General features: G+C 37.7%; 1 protein-coding gene across 6 annotated transcripts in view; it reads left to right on the top strand.

Moving 5' to 3' along the window:
• Window positions 1-19,017, top strand: part of LOC109079295 (protein sidekick-2-like) — a 111,123-nt gene that overhangs the window by 68,199 nt on the left and 23,907 nt on the right. For 5 of the 6 annotated variants that reach the window (XM_042719574.1, XM_042719582.1, XM_042719588.1 and 2 more), the window contains exons 5-17: window positions 450-583; window positions 3,408-3,519; window positions 3,726-3,916; window positions 5,717-5,800; window positions 5,908-6,102; window positions 8,454-8,570; window positions 8,791-8,958; window positions 10,298-10,400; window positions 10,917-11,093; window positions 12,226-12,362; window positions 12,451-12,598; window positions 18,277-18,417; window positions 18,622-18,801. In XM_042719574.1, the coding sequence (XP_042575508.1) occupies window positions 450-583; window positions 3,408-3,519; window positions 3,726-3,916; window positions 5,717-5,800; window positions 5,908-6,102; window positions 8,454-8,570; window positions 8,791-8,958; window positions 10,298-10,400; window positions 10,917-11,093; window positions 12,226-12,362; window positions 12,451-12,598; window positions 18,277-18,417; window positions 18,622-18,801 (1,887 nt within the window). Of the gene's footprint in view, window positions 1-449; window positions 584-3,407; window positions 3,520-3,725; window positions 3,917-5,716; window positions 5,801-5,907; window positions 6,103-8,453; window positions 8,571-8,790; window positions 8,959-10,297; window positions 10,401-10,916; window positions 11,094-12,225; window positions 12,363-12,450; window positions 12,599-18,276; window positions 18,418-18,621; window positions 18,804-19,017 lie in introns of all 6 variants that reach the window. The other variant, XM_042719570.1, reaches the window with a different exon arrangement.

Here is a 19,017-nt window from a genome sequence, read left to right on the forward strand (position 1 = left end):
CTCGCTCTCTCTGTGTCTGTCGAGCAGCAGTAATGGTCCTGTATGATGGTGAGAGGACCTGACAGCATACGATTTGTTTGCCGCTTGCTTGTTGCTCCATCAATGCATTGATATTCCGCAGCGTATTTGGTTTGGACTCTGTGAGAGCCCTCACTCTAATTGTGCTGGAGTCGGTTTAATCTGGGCTGATCAGGCCTGTGCTGACAGATACACAGGCTCTAATCTCGATGCACTCCAAGTGTCGACTCTCATTTAACCACACGCACTCACGCATGGCCTGCATTTTAGCTCCAGCAATCCTAAAACACTTATCCACTCGAGTCTTCAATGCAAATAACATTACCATCCCAGCCTACTGGACGTAAACAGTTTTCCTTAGCGCTGCTGTGTGTTTGAGTTGTTTACTGACGTGTTTGTGTTTGACTAATGTTCTTTCGCTAACATCTTAGAGCCATCACTTTGGACAACACCCTTGTCATCCTGTCCACCGTGGCCCCTGATGCGGGCCGGTACTACGCCCAGGCTGTCAACGACAAGAACGGAGAGAACAAGACCAGTCAGCCCATCATCCTGAATGTAGAAAGTGAGTTCTGAATAGAGAATCAACACACGTTTTGTGATGTCCACACTTCAAAAGATTGTCTGCAACCCCCTCGGGCAAGGATTCCCAAACTTATTTGTCAGCCGAACTCCTTACCTAGAATATTTAATTTTAAATTGAAGTCAAAAATGTATCAACACGTTGGGACCTTCACGGTTATCATACATTATGTCAGTTATGGTCACATAATATACAGGTCAGCAAACAACATATTTCTGTATTATGATGTTTTTTTTTTTTTTTTTTTTTTTTATCTATTCATTAATTGTTTATTAGCTTTTCATTTAGCTTTTTCAATCACCCCAGATTAGGACACCCTGCCCTAGGGGGTCTATGGCAGAACTGCAGGCGGCCCATCAATTATGGTTTGATCTCAGACGTAATATTTAAATGTATGTTGAACAAAAATACAATACTCAAATAGACTTCTACAATATTCAAGTTCAGCTAAATGATTCATCGTCCCTATAACATTAAAATGCATTAACTAAAATTAGTTACAAAAATCAGATTTTCTCACTAAGAGAAAAAAAAGTAGTAATATTGTGAAATATTTTAAATATTGTTTTCTATTTTAATCCCTGTTTCATCCTTCTATTTATCTAGCCACTTTTTTACTTTTGAAAAAAGTTTACCTGTGTTTCATAAATAACTTTATTTATTAGTCTTTTTCCTATTTTATTAATATGAATAGTGGAAAGAGAGCCCTGAAATGATAAAGAATAGTGTTGAAGCAATGCAAGTGGTACGCATTTACACTAACATTTACACAAACTTCTAGCCAATCTTATTTATTTACATATTGGTTTTTTCACACTAACAGGTGAATTGGCAGGTTCAACTAAAACAACTCCATCGCCCCCTAGTGGCTGTGTATGACACCTAATGTAGTGCATACATTGGGTCAGACTCCAGTTTTTCAAGAATCAATATTCCCCAACTCACTGCGCAGTAGATTGCGAGTATGTGGCATGTGGTGAAGCTTCATGGAGCTTTGTATGATAGCTGTGGTCCTGCGGTGCAACAATGACAGGGTGATTAATCACCCTCATAAAAACAGCCCCTCTCTTTAATAGACCCCACAAAAACAGATTTATGAAAAAGAGAGGCAGACCATAAAGTCCCTCTGTGAGACCATAGCCTACTGTAACTCTTATCCAGGGGTCCAAGTATGGAAAAGGAAGGAAATAAAGGGAAATAAGATCAAGACGGAAGAAAGAGAGATCACTGATTGAGGGCAGAGTATCAATAGACAGCTGAAGGTTTCCAGAAGCTGGCAAATGATTGCATGGCATATAATCATGTCGACGGTGTCTCTCAACCAGGCCCCATTCTGCAGTGTGGCACATTAGTGGAGGTATTACAGTGCACTTACAGGAGGAGAGGGTGCAGACAATTACATATATAATCTAAGCAGATAATAGAGAGGGCTGTGAGAAAGAGACGAACAAGTGCTCTGAGCTTCAAGATTATCTTTATGTCTGCCTTCTTTCACTGCCTCCAACTTTACTCTGGCTTTCTCTCTCTCTCTCTCTCTCTCTCTCTCTCTCTCTCTCTCTCTCTCTTCCCAGAAGGAGATTTTATTGCTCAGAGATTGCTCGTTCTCTGGTTCTAGGTTTCACAGACTCCCAAATGGCTCCAGTGGGGTCATGGAGCGACCATCTGCTGGATGACCACTGAGAAGATCACAAAATGTATACATACTGTAAAAGTGTAGAGCTATTAGTAGTATAAAGCGCACATGATTTGGGCTTGGAAGTATTTGGATAAGAAATGGTCATGAGATCATATACTGAAAACTCTTGCTTTGTTCATTTTATTGTGGTATTGTTTTAAAAGACACATGGGAGATTATTAAGGTGTTTTTCCTCAGAAGAAAAATCTTATAAACGAGAATACAGCAAAATTTACTCTATACTCTTTTTAAATTCACTGTGAAATGCTTTTGGTAATCCGTTTACGTTAATATTTTCACATGCTTCACAGCGAAAACAGGATTAAAACAGGAAGAAGTGCAGGTTGCAATTTTATTCATTGACATTTTATTAATAAAAGATTGTCTATGGTATAACATATACCATAATCATGATAAAGATAGTAAACAAGCTCATTTGCAGCTGTAAACAAATTCTGATACTGTCAGTCACAATGCAGTTTTACTCTATCAAAAGATCAAAAGTTTAAAGTTGGATTTTTTGGGTTTTTGGAAGAAGGCTCTTACAGTATGTTCACCAAGGCTGCGTTTATTTGATTTAAAAATACCATAAGAACGTGTGAAAATGTGACATTTTATTACAATTTAAAATAACAGTTTTCTTATTTATTATATTTTAATATGCAATTTGTTCCTGTGATGCAAAGCTAAATTTTCAACATAATTACTCCAGTCTTAAGTGTCACATGATCCTTCAGAAACCATTCTAATATGCTGATTTGGTGAATAAAATCTTCTTTAATGAACAGAAAGGTCACAAGAACAGAATTTATTTGAACTGAAAATGTTTTTTAGCATTATAAATGTCTTTACTGTCACTTTTGATTGGTCTAATGCATCCTTGCTGAATAATTAATTTGCCCCCCCCCCCCAAAAAAAAAACTTACTGACTCTAAACAGTAGGCTACTGTATACAAACAGCTATTTCTATACATTTCTATTAAATATTCAGTATTTGAGTAGTCCAGGAAGCCAATTTACAGCTTGAGTCGCATCTTGTGCCTCTACAGACAGCAAGCCAAACCAATTTAGGAGAAACTATTGAGATCTCATTTGTAATTTTCTTGCCTGTGTGCTTCTGCTTCTCTTTAGACATTGGCGGCCCAGCAGACCCCATCGCTCCGTCTATTATAATCCCGCCGAAGAACACCAGTGTGGTGGTGGGCACATTTGAAGTCACACTGGAGTGTGTGGCCAATGCAAGGTGTGTGTGTGTGTGTGTGTGTGTGTGTGTGTGTGTGTGTGTGTGTGTGTGTGTGTGTGTGTGTGTGTGTGTGTGTGTGTAAACAAGCACTCAAAATGACCTCTATCAAACTATTAAAACTCAATTCTGTTTGTCTCCTTTGGGCCACTCCTATCTCTCATTCCCCACTTGTGTTTATCCACATTTCTCTCTCTCTCTACCTCCAGGCCTCTCATTAAGCTCAGCATCACATGGCGGAAAAATGGAGTGTTGGTAAACCGAGGCCTCCGGGACTTTGGCCGCCGTCTGACCATCAGCGGTCCCTTAGTCAGTGACAGCGGTTACTATGAATGTGAAGCCTCCCTCCGGAGCAGCAGCGCCCCCTCTGTCAGCGCCGGAGCATATCTGCACGTCCTAGGTAACCTCACGTTCCTCCTTCTTGTCAAAATTGTGTTTAAAATGTGTGAAAGTATTCATCACTGTGCATAATTTTTTCCCTTTTAATCTTCAAAAATGTCAACACAAAGGCATGCAAAAAAAGAAATCATTCAAGAACCTTAATTTCTCCTAGATGAAAGACTCATTTATGAAAGTATTCATCTCTTAGAGTAAATACTAGCCCTCATGCAGCAGTAACAGCTTTGAGTGTGTTATGTTCGAACCTTGAACATTTACTTTGTTTAATTTCTGCCCATTTACCATGCAAATATTTTCCAACTCTACCAAATTAATGGAGAGTGTCTCATACCAGATTTCAATTGGATTCAAATCAATGGTTTTGCTGGGTCATTTCAAAATATTGACCTTCTTTTTTAAATCCGTTATTGCTGTGTGCTTTTGCTCGTTGTTCTGATATGCCTTTAGGCAAAACCCAGATATCTGGTGGACTTGAATGAGGTTCTCTCAAGGATTTGCCTGTATCCATGTTGCCTTTGATGCCAACAGCTGAAAGAAGACTATTATTATGAGTATTATGAGATAAGGATGGTATTACTTGGGTGTTGGACCAAAGACAGTGCTTTCCTTTCAAGCTTCACATAGCTCAAGTTTAGGTACAAGATGTTCCTCCAAAAGGTTTCACATTTTTTCATCTGGACTTTAGCAAACTCTGGGTGAATCTGGGCATTGGTCTTCTACAGAAATGGCTTTTTTCTAGGAAGGTGATTCTGGAAAGAGCTGAAGATTATGGATGTGTGAACAGTTTTAGATATTCACACTACTGCTCTTTTTTTGGATACTACTCTACATTCGTAGAGTTTGTTGAGATAGCTTAATCGTAGGGCTGTCTGGGTTGTGCTGTGTTTATTCTCTTTTGTTATGATGGGCTTCATGATGCCTAAAGAAGATTCTAAGCTTGCCGGACTTTTTACAAACTTGTCTAGGTATTTTCCGGACAGTAACTTCATCATGAAGTTCTACAAACAGCTCCTGGGTCTTAAGAAGAGCTGTGCTGATTTTTATTGCTATTTGTTGCACTGTTTTTAAGAAAAGTTGTTGTTTAATAACCAATGGGAACCTGTGTTCAAATCCTAAAGTACCATTTAATGCATCCTTTCTGAATGAAACTTAATAAAACAAGCAAACCAATAAATATATATCTAAATCACCCAAGCAAAAGACATTTTCACATACGGCTGATATTTATATTAATATGTAATATGTAAAACTCTTTGGAGGTCCTGTGATAACAAATTAATTTTTAAAAACTTGCCAACCTGCCAGTTTAAATATATTTTATTAATGTTTTATAAAACATTTGCTTTGCTTTGCTTTGCTTTGCTTTGCTTTGCTTTCCTTTTTTTTTTTTTTTTTTTGCTGCTCTGAAAATATTTTATCCACAATCTTCATGTAAAGCTTAATTATTAAAGGTGAAAATGTGCACAAATGCCACCTCAGTTTGAATTGGCATGATGCTTCTGCACATTATTAATACATCTAGTGTGATCTGTCATATCAGATAATTAAACACTTCACTGTACACACAGTACGTTGTTTAAAAAAAGAAGTGAATGCTATAAAGATTTTTTGACAGCCATGTTAAAATATAAAAAACTCTGCATGATTTATTTTATTCTGCAACAATAATGAAGTGCAACAGAGAAGGTGAATACTTTCTGAAGGCCCTGTGCATTGTCAATATCTCAGTGATATTGAGTGTTTTAGTTCAGTCTGGTCAAGACTACTGTCAAGACTACTCTCACAAGTGAACTCTGTGCAGAACATCCCCAGTTTGTGAAGGAGCCCGACAGACATATTACTGCTGAGATGGAGAAGGTGGTAGACATCCCATGCCAAGCTCGCGGTGAGTTTGTGCGCCTCTGCCGTGTGTGTGTGTGTGTATGAGAGAGAGAGAGAGAGACAGTGTGTGTGGATGTGTTAGATAACACTCCTCTTGCTATGCCCCTGCAGGTGTCCCTCAGCCAGATATAGTGTGGTATAAGGATGCTGTACCCATAAGCCCCGTGAAGACACCTCGTTACAGAGTCCTGGTGGGCGGCAGTCTGCAGATAAATGGGCTACTCCCGGACGACACCGGAATGTTCCAGTGCTTCGCTCGCAACTTAGCAGGAGAGATCCAGACGAACACGTACCTTGCTGTCACCAGTACGTCAAAGCACCATCTGGGCCTGTCAATAACTCTGTCTTCATTTATTACACTTCTCTCCTACATTCATCTTCTTCCTTATCACCTGTCAGATGTGTCATTTTATAAAGCCTGTGACTTATCAGCAGCTTTAACTTTAAGAAAGAAGGAAAGATTAAGAAGAGTGATTATTCCAAGTTGAAGAGTGAGAGATAGTAAGAATAATGGTTGGTTTGTCTGCGCTAGACAGGTCTTTATTATGTCCACCATTTATTTATTGCATAAAAGACAGCTTAAAAAAAGACATATTTGATGATTTAGTAAAGTTAGGGAGCAATGGCTTTTATATTTTCACATTTAGATCCTCTGGAATGTGTGTGTTTGTGTGTGTGTGTGTGTGTGTGTGTGTGTGTGTGTGTGTGTGTGTGTGTGTGTGTGTGTGTGTGTGTGCATTACAATTGTGTGTGTGTGTGTGTGTGTGTGTGTGTGTGTATAGACAAATATTTCTTATTGTGTGTGTGTGTGTGTGCGCGCATGTCCTTGTGTGTCAGTTTTGACTTATATTTTTGTGACCAAATGCCCCCCATGCTATTATATATATATATATATATATATATATATATATATATATATATATATATATATATTATATATATATATATATATATATATATATATATATAAAATGCTGTTCAAAATTTTGTAGTTGGTAAGATTTGTAAATATTGTAAATATTTTTTATTTTGAAAGAAGTCTTTTATAAGGCTGCATATTTGATCAAAAATACAGAAAAAATGTAATATTGTGAAATATTATTACAATTTAAAATAACTATTTTCTATGTGAATATTTTTTAAATGTAATTAATTCCTGTGATGCAATGCTGAATTTCAGCATCATTACTCCAGTCTTATTATCATTTCTTATAATGAGTGTTGAAAGAGTGTTTTTCCAGAATTCTTTGATGAATAGAAAGTTCAAAATAACAGAGTTTATTTAAAATTGAAATCTTTTGTAACATTAAAAATGTATTTACTCTCACTTATGATAAATTTAATGCATCCTTACTGAATAAAAGTATTAATCTCTTTCATAAAACAAACAGACAAAATTTTTACTCTCTCCAAACTTTTGAACAGTAGTGTATATCACTGGGAAACAAACAAAACTAAATTCCAAGAAAAATACACACACACACATATATTGAAAACCCATCCGTGATTAAAGCTTTTAATAAACCAAGCAAAACTGCCACTGCATATTAGTGGCTGTTTCTCAGAAATGGGGCATATCTGTTTGTTTTATATTTTGTTATTTCACTGGAACAGAGAGCGTCCCTCAAACTGACATGGGGAGAGAAAAACACAGCAACCCTGACTAGAGTGAAGGGTAATGCAAAACCCAGTACACTTAATGCAGTACACCAGTGTGTGCGCGTGCATGTTTTTTGGGTGAATATGTGCATATGTGTCTCAGACTCTGACTTGGATTACCCACATTCAAACTCAGGTTAAGAAAGCCAGGCAAAGACTGTACCATCTTCGTCAGCTGAGAAAATTCAGGGTCTCACCAGCAATCCTGAAAACTTTCTATTCAGGGGCCATAGAAAGTGTATTGACTTAGTGTATCTCAGTGTGGTATGGGAACAGCTCCAGTTAAGGGTGCACAGAAATTGTGTTAGTTGTGCGCTTAGCTGAGCGCATCTCAGGGTCTGCTCTTCCCTCTCTGCAGGACATCTACCTCAAACGCTGCAAAAGCAGAGCTGTTAAAATCATTAAGGACACAAATCACCCTGGTAACTTTCTTTTCATTTTGCTGCCATCTGGTAAGCCCTTCCGTAGCCTGATCGCAAAAACTGAGAGACTTAGGAGGAGCTTCTTCCCCCAGGCCATCAGGCTCCTAAACTCAACTTAAACTCTACATGACTTCACTTAATTATCAGTAAGATACTGAATATACTGACATTGACACTTGCCTACAGCAATTTCTATAATTTTAATTTTTATTTATTTACTTTTTTACCTCTATTGCTGCTCTGTAAATACCCTGTACAACCTGTTTGCACATTCTCCTCTTGTACATTCCTGCTCATCTTAATATTTATTAAGTCTACAGTATACTGTCTTGCACATTTTAATTTATAAGCATTTTATTTTATTCTTATTTTTTTATCTTACTTTTTCCATATCATATTTTTTGTATAATTTTCTTGTGTTTGTATTCTTTAATAATTGCACTGTCCATGGAGCGGACCTGACTTACATTTCACTGCTGGTCATATGCTCTCCATATAACCATGTATGTGACAAATAAAAATCTTGAATCTTGAATCTTGAATCTTGAATCTCAGCATCCTCTCTCTCTGCCACAGGTATCGCCCCAAACATCACGGCCGGCCCTTCAGACAGCGCTGTGATTGATGGCATGTCCATCATTTTACACTGTGAGACCTCAGGGGCCCCGCGGCCCGCAATCACATGGCAGAAAGGTCAGTCTCCAATCAGTCATCTTCTCAGAGAAAGATATTCATCAGTGTCTCGTGGACTTACAAACATTAATGTATCTTTGCAAGCTTAGGGATGTCAGCTAAATTAAGTGTCCAATCAACAGTCTTCTGATGAGCTGGGGACCGTCTTGTCTGTTTGATCTTCTTTTTCATTTCTCGCTCTCTCTCCCTTGTGCTTTTCCATCTCTCCATCTTTGCACAGCTGATCGGGTTCTGGCAAGCGGCTCCGTACAGTTGCCGCGTTTCACTTTGCTGGAGTCTGGCAGTCTTCTGATCAGCCCCTCACACCTGTCTGATGCTGGATCCTACACCTGCATGGCCAGTAACTCCCGTGGCATTGATGAAGCCTCGGCCGATCTGGTGGTGTGGGGTGAGTGCATGGCGAGTCTCATATAATGTGGTCATATAGCGTATGATTTCCATCGCAGCTTCTGACCACCCATTTAATAATCTGAAAGCAACATTTAACTTTAATAATGACAAAAAAAATGCATTAACCATTAAGTAAAAAGTAATAACATATTTTTCATGCATCTTAAATACATGTGAATATATACAGAACACATCCTAATCATAAAAAGGGGAGTAACACCAAATGGCATTTTACAATTTGAACTAACCCTGATTTGTTATAAAACATTTGTCAAATTATCTGATATTTAAAGAGACTTTGACACACAGCCATGAGGGTCTGCATGCAGGGATGCACTCTACAATGTCACATTTTATGTTTTGTTTTGTTTTGTTTTGTTTTGTTTTGTTTTGTTTTGTTTTGTTTTGTTTTGTTTTGTTTTGTTCCACATAAGTTTGATTGCACTGCTTGACTTTAATTTGACATTTTTGTTTTCAAATATTTACATGCAATATATATATTTTGTTCTTTTTTTGTCTAGGAAAATGTTATTAGGAAGATTATGCAGAATTTCTTAAAAAGGTTTATTTTTACATATTTAATTGAGGCATTTAATGAGGCATTTTTTACTTTATTCACCAAAATAGTATCAAAATACATAAGAGAGAATACTTTCATGACTATGTTTCCTTTAAAGTGTAATTATGTCAAATTAAACGTTTTACTTCAAAGTTCATTTAAAACATTTTGTTTTAACAATCTTCAATTATTTTGATGTGTTATATACTAACATAATTAAGTATAATGTAAATTACTTGATTATACTTTAGTGTGTTATTCAATATTACATGGAATGTATTTTGTATGAACTAAATTTCAGCTTCATTATTACAAAAGAGTAGTTACGAATATATTTAAATATATGACACAAGTTTCTGTAGAAATTAAGTATGTTTTAGTCTAGCATGAATGGTATCAGTACATTCGGCAGTACAGTTTAAAAATATTTCAAAGACAATAGAAGTAATTATTACATTTTATATGAAGATGTATTTTATGGCTTACTTAAGCGGGTCAAAAAGCACTCTAAAGTTCAGCTAATTGCATTTCATATAAATTCAAACCATAGTACATTTTCATTTAATTGCAAATAACATCCAATTAATTGTCTAAGAGCATTACATTCAGTTCGCACTTAATTATGTTCTTTTAGAATATATTATTTCTATAATAAGTACTCTTTTTTTAAAACAGTGTGCTTCTTTATCACAAGGGAAGGCTGTTACATGTCTAACAGAAATGGAAGGGGAATTCAATGCCACTGATTGTGATACTACACTGTGATTTGTGTGTGTAGCTCGAACCCGGATCACTAATCCACCTCAGGACCAGAGCGTGATCAAAGGCACAAAAGCAGCCATGACCTGCGGGGTGACCCATGACCCGAGCGTAACAGTCAGGTACAACCTCCACCCTCCTCTCCATGTCTTTGTTGTCAACTCTGTCTAAAAGTCTATTCTCTCTCTCTCTCTCTCTCTCTCTCTCTCTCCCTCCCTCTCCCTCTCCCTCTTTCTGTCACACCCTGCTTTATCTCATGCTCCATCTTTGATCAATGCTTGTTCCATCCATTCATGTCCTGTGTGTTTATAACATTCAGTCTCGTAAGACTTGATTTAACTGTCACCTGCTGGGCTGCTGTTATTAATTTGATCAGGGAAAACAGATGAATATGTAAACAAAGCAATAACTTAGATGGAGACTTTAATTAAACGCAAGACAGACAAGATTAAATGGGGAAACGATGTGGTTGCAATTAAGAAGTGTGGATATGTATGTATGAGTGCATATATGTGTGCAGGCCAATTTTCTGTTGTGTATATGTATGTGTGTGTTTGTTTTTATTCAGTAATTAAACAGCTTTGCCATGCATTGTTGCTGTGAAGAAGAATATGTAATTAGGCCCCTGTTATTCACAGGCACATCTGGGAGAAAGGAGGAGCAGTTATTGACGTGAAATTGAGCCCTCGCTTGCGCCTCGACTCCAATGGCACCCTACATATATCTCAGACCTGGTCAGGGGACATTGGGACCTACACCTGTAGAGTTACCTCTGTGGGAGGCAATGATTCTCGCAGCGCTCACCTGAGAGTCAGGTACATTTCAGAGATGCTCTTGCCCAGCGAATTACCCACTGTGTCCTTCGCCTTACAGATTTACATTCTGCCACTGGTTTTCACTTCCTCTTGGACATCGTTTTGGTGTTTTGGATTGTATTTGTGAGCTTTGTTTTTCTATTGGGATTTAAAGAACTGAGACAATGGGTTGTTGAGAATGCACAATGAATAGTAAAGAAACATCCTAACACTGCTTTCCCTTTTCTCGCTCTTTTTCTCTCTTTTTATATCAATGTATCATTGTTTCAAGTAGAGAAGTGTATTGCATTTTATCTGCATCATAAATAATGGTGAATTGGAAAAGCAGTTGAGGCAACATTTATAAAAAACAAGAGAGTCGATAGCTATTATAAAAACTGTTTATCTCTCTCTCTCAGCATTATTTAATTTGTTTGCTCTTTATTGACCTTTACAAACAATTGTACATCTGTATTGCCAAATTGTTTGCAGCTTAGCAAAACAGCATAAAAATAAATAACAACAAATAAAAGTTTATTTTATAAATACAAGTAATTGTGTTGTATAAATATATGTATACTACCATTCAAAAGTTTGGGGTCAGTACCTTTTTTTATAAGAAATTAATACTTTTATTAAGATGCATTCAATTGGTCAAAAGGGGCAATAAAGACAATTATAATGTTAAAAAGACTTCTTTTTCAAATAAATGATCATCTTTTGAACTTTCTGTTCATCAAAGAATCCTGAAAACAAAGTATTAAGCAACACAGCTGTTTACAACATTGATAATAAGAAATGTTTCTTGAGCAGAAAATCAGCATATTAGAATGATTTCTGAAGGATCATGTGAGTAATGATGCTGAAAATTCAGCTTTGTCATCACAGGAATAAATTACATTTTAAATATATATATTTAAATAGAACACAGTTATTTTAATTTGTAATAATATTTCACAATATTACTGTTTTTACTGTATTTTTGTTTAAATGAATGCAGTCTTAGTGAGCATAAGGGACTTGCAAATTTTATAGACTTTTGAATGGTAGTGTATATTTAAAATTGAATTGAAACATGTAAACTGCTGTAAAATGTGTGAATTATTAAATCTAACTTTTTATGACTTTCCTCTGGCTCTTTCTGTCTCTGTAGGCAGTTGCCTCATTCTCCAGAGAACCTCATCGCCACCCTCAGCAGCTCAGAGAGACGAACCATCAACCTGACCTGGGCCCAGGCTTTTGATGGGAACAGTCCACTCATCCGTTACATCCTGGAGGTGTCAGAGAACAGTGAGTTTTCAGGCCTTCTGTATTTTCTCTCACTCTTTACTCGTCATTCAGCTCTGGAGTCCATTCCCAATGTCTCTGTTCGTGACAGATGCACCTTGGACTGTGCTCTTGGCCAACATCGAGCCAGAAGCCTCCAGTGTGATCGTAGGGGGCCTCATCCCGGCACGTTCTTACCAGTTCCGCCTGTGTGCCGTCAACGACGTGGGGAAGGGCCAGTTCAGCAGGGAGACGGTGCGGTGAGTGTGGGACTCAAAAAGCGAGAAACTTTGAATCACCTTTTTAACCTGATCTCTTGAAAGTGTGATTCAATATCATGTTTTTCTGTTTCTATTTGGCATACAATTTATACGCAGAAATTGACTTTGGCGTGCATATGATACACAGTGTTTAGGTTTAAGGGTGTGGGGTAATAAATATGTATGCCAAACTGGATATCATATGCGCACAAAAACTGCATATTATATGGACGTTAAACATGTGTGTATCACATGCATGCCAAAAGTAAATTTCTGCATAAAATAGCATGCTAAATAGAATCAGAAAAACGTGCTATTGATACGCTTTTTCATGAGACCGGGTTCCCTTTTCTATCCTCACAGCTAAGCCTGAAGCTTAGGATGTCAAACTGTGAGATTCACTGTTAACAAAATGAGTGGTTTCTTAAAGTCCTAAATATGTCCAAGAAAAATAAAATGTTAATGTAGCTAGTTTTTTTGACTATAGCATGAAGTCTGGTCTTCATCACAGCTTTTTCAAGACAAGTACTGCCCACTTTGACAGAAAGAGACCATCTGACTGACATGGAAAGCTACCAAACACAGTTCACTTTATTATATGCCATTTAGAGGCAAATTTCTAATAGGCTGATGAGAAAAGATGTGTGTGTATATATATATATATATATATATATATATATATATATATATATATATATATATATAATATATATATATATATATGTATATACACACACACACATTATATTATATATTATACATATATATATATACATATATATATATATGTATACACACACACACACACATATATATACACATACACACACACACACACATATATATATACAAGGACATTGATCAGTATATATTTTTGTGTGTGTATGTGTGTAAAATGTATATAATGTAAATAATGGTGCGTAGGCGTACAGACGAACGCTTAGGCTTTTAAAGTTTAAACTCAGTTTGATAGTGTGCATGAACATAGAAATTCTCAACACAAGCAAACTTTCAAGAGTCATGTTTGTCCAGTGTCTGCGCAATTTTTCTCCAGATGTCATGACCTTAACCCCTTTACACAAGCACTTGTGTGCATTTTTTTTTTTTTGTGCATCCAGGAGTTCGATTTTGTTGTTGTTTTTGTTATTGCTCTTACAAAAGTACGGCAAAAGTGCCGTCACCTTGTGGACATCCTAAGAAGCGCAAAAACATTCAAGGCACATGTGCAAACCAGTATTATTTTAGTATCAGTGAGATACTAATGTAGTTTTAATAAATTTTTTGAATTGATTTTTATTTTTATATTTTCCGTTTTCATTGTAACTTTACTTTGAGTAACTTTTAATAATTATGTGTTTTTATCATTTTTATTTTTATTTATTTATTTTTTATTTAGTTTTAGTTATTTAGTACAGGTTAAACTAAATGAAAATGAGAAATGTTGCCTAGGTTTAAGTTTTTTATATATCTTATTTTATTTCTATTAACATTTATTTTATTCTAAACTGTATTCTTTGGGCTGTAAGGCCCCGATATACTTCAAACGAAATCGAAGAAAGAACTGATATGACGACATTTCTAACATAATCAGGCCCAAAACGAAGTTCGTTTTGAGTTTGTTTTGGCAGTTCGAAACAGCTGACCAAAGCTAACTTTCTGGGGGAGTTCGTTTGGCTCCTAAACACCTTTGAGCTGCTATTGGTCTGTGGCGGTTACGCAATCGGTGGGTGTGTTTTATGAAACTCCAGCTTCTTTGACATGCAATTTTTTTTTTTTTTCCGGTTCGTTTCTCATTCAACCGAGGTCAGGTAACAGAGAACAATATCTCTGGCCTAGTCACTAGCAACATGAATACACTGGAGTGTCGAATAGCTGAGCTGGAACAGATATATCCGCACCCGTACGATCGCTTGTGGAGAGACTTTAAAGATTCAGAGAAAGCATTTAATTCCTAGAAAGAAAATGCAACGAACCTTGGTGTTGACGACCAAGAATTATGCAAAAAGCGAAACAGAGAAACATCCAAGACAAGTTTTCCAAAGTCATGAAAAGAATGTAGAATGTAGTCTGTGCGAAAGGTGCAGAAAATGAAAAAAATAAAAAAATTAATTTAAATAGTGCCACTCATGGCACTCATTCAGTCTTCATGAATAGTTTGGAAAAGACTGAAAATGTTCTTATATGTTTCTGATCAGAATCGAAAATAAATTTGATGCCGACAAATGGGCTAGTCTTGCATTGCCAGCCTTTCAGACTGACGGCAGAAATTCTGAGAACCATGGCCACTTTAAAGAACCATACGTTTTGTTTTGTGCCATGTCATGTTTAGGGGCATGGAAATATTTCACATAGTTTGGAAAATCCAGCGTTCGGTTGATACTAATAAGCATTCAACTAAGGATTGTCACAGCTGTAAACACAACAGCTTTCTTCTAAAATGAGGGGGTTTGGCATCACGGTGACACTTTTTTTTCCAGTCGGAATGTTAAAGAATGCGCCACACACGTCTTGAATATCATATCATACGCATCAGACGTTCATCCAACAGTCCGTGGGCGAGACGTCTGAGGCTGAGGCTACCAACTGGCAAACTTTGGCAAATCTAGTGGTTTTCCTCATTGCACAGACAGACTGCTAAGAAAACCGCTGTGCTTGTACTTCCAGAAGTGAATAATCCCAGCAAATCAGACTGGAGCCATGCTTTCCATCAGACAGTCAGTGAACAGGGTTTCCTGGGGGGTCCTGAGGACTAGCTCAGACATGTCTGTGAGAATCGCACCTAGGTGTGGAAGAATAGCTACAAAAGCCTGGCAAAAGTGGGAAGACTTTCTTCTCGCAGACCTACAACCCCCGTGAGGAGGGTGGTAGTGCATTATTCAGCTGAATCGGAGCCTGCAGCCCACAGTTCTGTGAGGAATGGAACCGTGCAGAGATTTTTAGCAGCTTTTGTACAACTGCTTTCCACTCTGTCTACTATAGCATTACAAAGAGCGCCAAGTTACTCTTGCCTTCAAATGTGCTCAGATCCCAGGAGAACGTGTGTGACGTCTGAGACATCCTGACTCAAAGATGCCCCAAATACAGAGAAAACGCCAAACAACATTTCTGCATGAATATGATGTTTTCTCATTAATATTCATATCTGCTTGTGTCTTAAGGGATCCTGCTATGAAGGAAGCAGCCGTTCACAGAAATTTGATTCTTGTAATCTGATAGAACAGTCACATTTGGAGTTTCTTCGGATCAGCTGGAGAGTGTAGAGTGTTTTGCTGCCTTACAGCGGGAGGGAGGCTGATTGAAAATGGAAAAGTCAAGCTCAAATCAATGATCGAGGATGAGATCTGAAAGCATGTGGAAAGTAAACATTCTTTGCCCGTCTGCAATATCCTGCGCATGCACAGCTGTGGCAAATCAATAATGTGCTGCCCAGGATACCAAAGTCCTCGACGGACTTAAAAGAATCATACCGGGAAAATATTAGGGAAAAAAACGTGTTGCTGATGCAATGCACCGTCAAGAGCTAACATCCCTGAGGGCGAAAATGAGCAACACACTATTATAAGAATGCCACATTGTTCTCCAACACACTTCATACTGGTCGAAGTGGTGTGGAAGCAAACTCTTCGTGGAGGTTTCATCATTCGACACCTAATTTATCATGTCAATTATCATATGCAAAACCAGTGCAAGGTTTAACTGCTTAGCAACTACTCACTCTGCAGGCAGCCTCTTATGCTCACCAAGACTGCATTTATATGATCAAAGATGCAGTAAAAACTGTAATATTGGGAAATATTATTACAATTTCAAATGTTTTCTATTTTAAAAGGTCTTTTTTTTTTCTTGTGAATTTTCAGCATCATTACTCCAAGTCTTCAGTGTCACGTGATCCTTCAGAAAGTCGTTTGAATCAGTTCAACAAAAATCCTCAGTGAACAAATCTGAACAAATGAAATATTTACGCCAGTAGTTGGCAACAAATGAGCATCTTTTATCTATTATAGGTGAGTTTAATGGATTGATTTAAACTGATGGCCCTTGAACCAAGATGACAGATTTAAAAATCATGTACTTTCTGTGCAAGCAGCTGCCATTGTGATGAATCAGAGTGCTAACTGGTATAATAAAGCTCCTTGATTCTGACAAACACACCCTAAACTTAGGCAATGATACAAAAGAGTGCCATCCATTTATTCCCACAGACTCTGAGCTCATCTCAAACCAGATCTATTCTCATAGCTAACAACTTCCACTCGTTTTGCAACTTGCATGCGTGCAGATCAGCAGATATTCTTCTCTCAGCGTGTTCAGACGAGGAACCCGCAGAGGTGAGGGTGACATAACAGCACTGCGCCGCTCAAGGATCCGCGCCTATTTCTTTGATCCTAAAACACTGTGCTTTATCTCAGCAACAGAACTGCAGCTCTCACGCAGGGGATATCAAGCTGTCAAGTTAAATAGATTTAAGAAAAGTCTTGCTGGATTTTTTTGACTCTGTGGCATTAGCCAGTTTTGGCTTGTGGCGTCTTTGATCATCTCCATGCCGAGAGCATGCACGTATCTCGAGGGCCCCTGCTCAAAATGCAGGCTTCCGAGATGGAGCGTCAAGGTTCTTAAAGGGATAGTTCACCCAAAAATGAAAATTCATTTCGGTCATTATAAAAGCGTTTAAATTACCAAATATATTTACTTGTACATATTTCAGAATTGGAATATCAGATGTTTCATAATATAGTGAGAATGTTTCTGATTATTAATGATAAAAAAGGAAAAACTAAATAAAAGCGATCCATGTGTTATACAGCGCTATTGTGCCTGCGTTGTGTCACATGACAATCATGATGCGTCGCCATGAAAACAGTAAGGTTATACGTTCTGAGATAATGGTCACCTAAAAATCTCAGCTAGAATATTTTAAACTTGCGTGCAAAAGGGTTAAAAGTGTCCCACACGGGGTAAATAAAGGCCTCCTGCAGCAAATTGACGCTTTTTTGTAAGAAATGTTTTTTTTATAAACAGTAATCTCTAGCTTCCACTAACTGTTGTACACGTGTTCACAATAACGCCATTCTGGTGGATGATGTAGGACGTAGTGTAAGGTCTGGTGAGAAGCGGAGAGAGCAAAACAAAACACTGGTCACGAATTAGAAGTACAAAACGAAGAACTGAAAGAATTAGCATATTCTCACCGAACCTTACGCTACACCTACATCCCACGTCATCCGCCGGAACGCCGTTCTATTCTATTGTTTTGTTAGGGTAGGGTTTAGTTTTTTTTTTGTTTTGTTTTTTGATATTTTTCTTACACAAACACATTGATTCGCTTCAGAAGGCCTTTATTCACCCCCTGGAGCCATGTGGGACACTTTTTAGTAACACCCATTCACTGCCATTATAAAGCTTGAAGAGGCAGGACATTATTTAATATAGCTTCGATTGGATTCATCTAAAAGAAGTAAGGCATACACACCTAGGTTTCCAGAAATTCTTTCAGAAACTCCTCTCTCTCTCTCTTTTAAATTATACATTTTGGATTTTTGCCTCTGTATTAGATGGTACACTTAAAAATAGAAATTATTAGATAGAGAGAGAATGAACAGACTCAAACCTGCGTCACATGGCCATTCCATTTTCTCTTTGAATCTCTTTTGCTCTTTCTCCCAATTCCCTGTTTTTAGAGTATCATTACCCGAGGAGCCCCCCAGCGCCCCTCCTCAGACAGTAATAGCCAGTGGCAGAACCAACCAGTCCATCATGATCCAGTGGCAGCCTCCCCCTGAGAGCCACCAAAACGGGCCGCTTCAAGGCTATATCATCAGGTGAGAGATCTCTGGGACTGTACTTTACACAATCAAGCTGCTCTCAGCAGCACTTCATCTTTTAGAGTAGACCTGCCCTCGCCTGCTTCACGTCCCACTGGAGCCAGTAGTGTTTTCTCAGTGAGAACTCCTATTTTTGAGTCTCAAAAGTCACGGGGCTGATGCTTTTCCTGTGTCTCATACTGTTTCCGCCATGCCGCTTAGGTACTGTCTGTCTGGATTACCGGTGGACTGTCAGATGAAGAACATCACTAACCCAGACCAAACTAATCTTCTGCTGGAGGACCTCATCATTTGGACCAACTATGAGATTGAGGTGGCTGCTTATAACGGGGCGGGCCAGGGCGTCTACAGCTCCAAAGTCACAGAATGGACTCTGCAAGGCGGTGAGGATCTTGAGAGTATTTTATATCAACAAATTTAAAGTTTAATTAAATATTTTTGTAATTCTTTTTTAAGATATTAAGATAAAGCTTAACAAATGCACTACAATTTGTGTAAAAAGTGAGAAAATTGAATGAGAAGACTTACTTTTCTTGTCACATTGAAGAATGGGTTTAAATTTTTTTGTAATAGGGAAAAATCATGTAGTTACAGGGT

The sequence above is a fragment of the Cyprinus carpio genome, chromosome A3 (genome assembly GCF_018340385.1).
Source record: "Cyprinus carpio isolate SPL01 chromosome A3, ASM1834038v1, whole genome shotgun sequence".
NCBI classification, from domain to species: domain Eukaryota; kingdom Metazoa; phylum Chordata; class Actinopteri; order Cypriniformes; family Cyprinidae; genus Cyprinus; species Cyprinus carpio.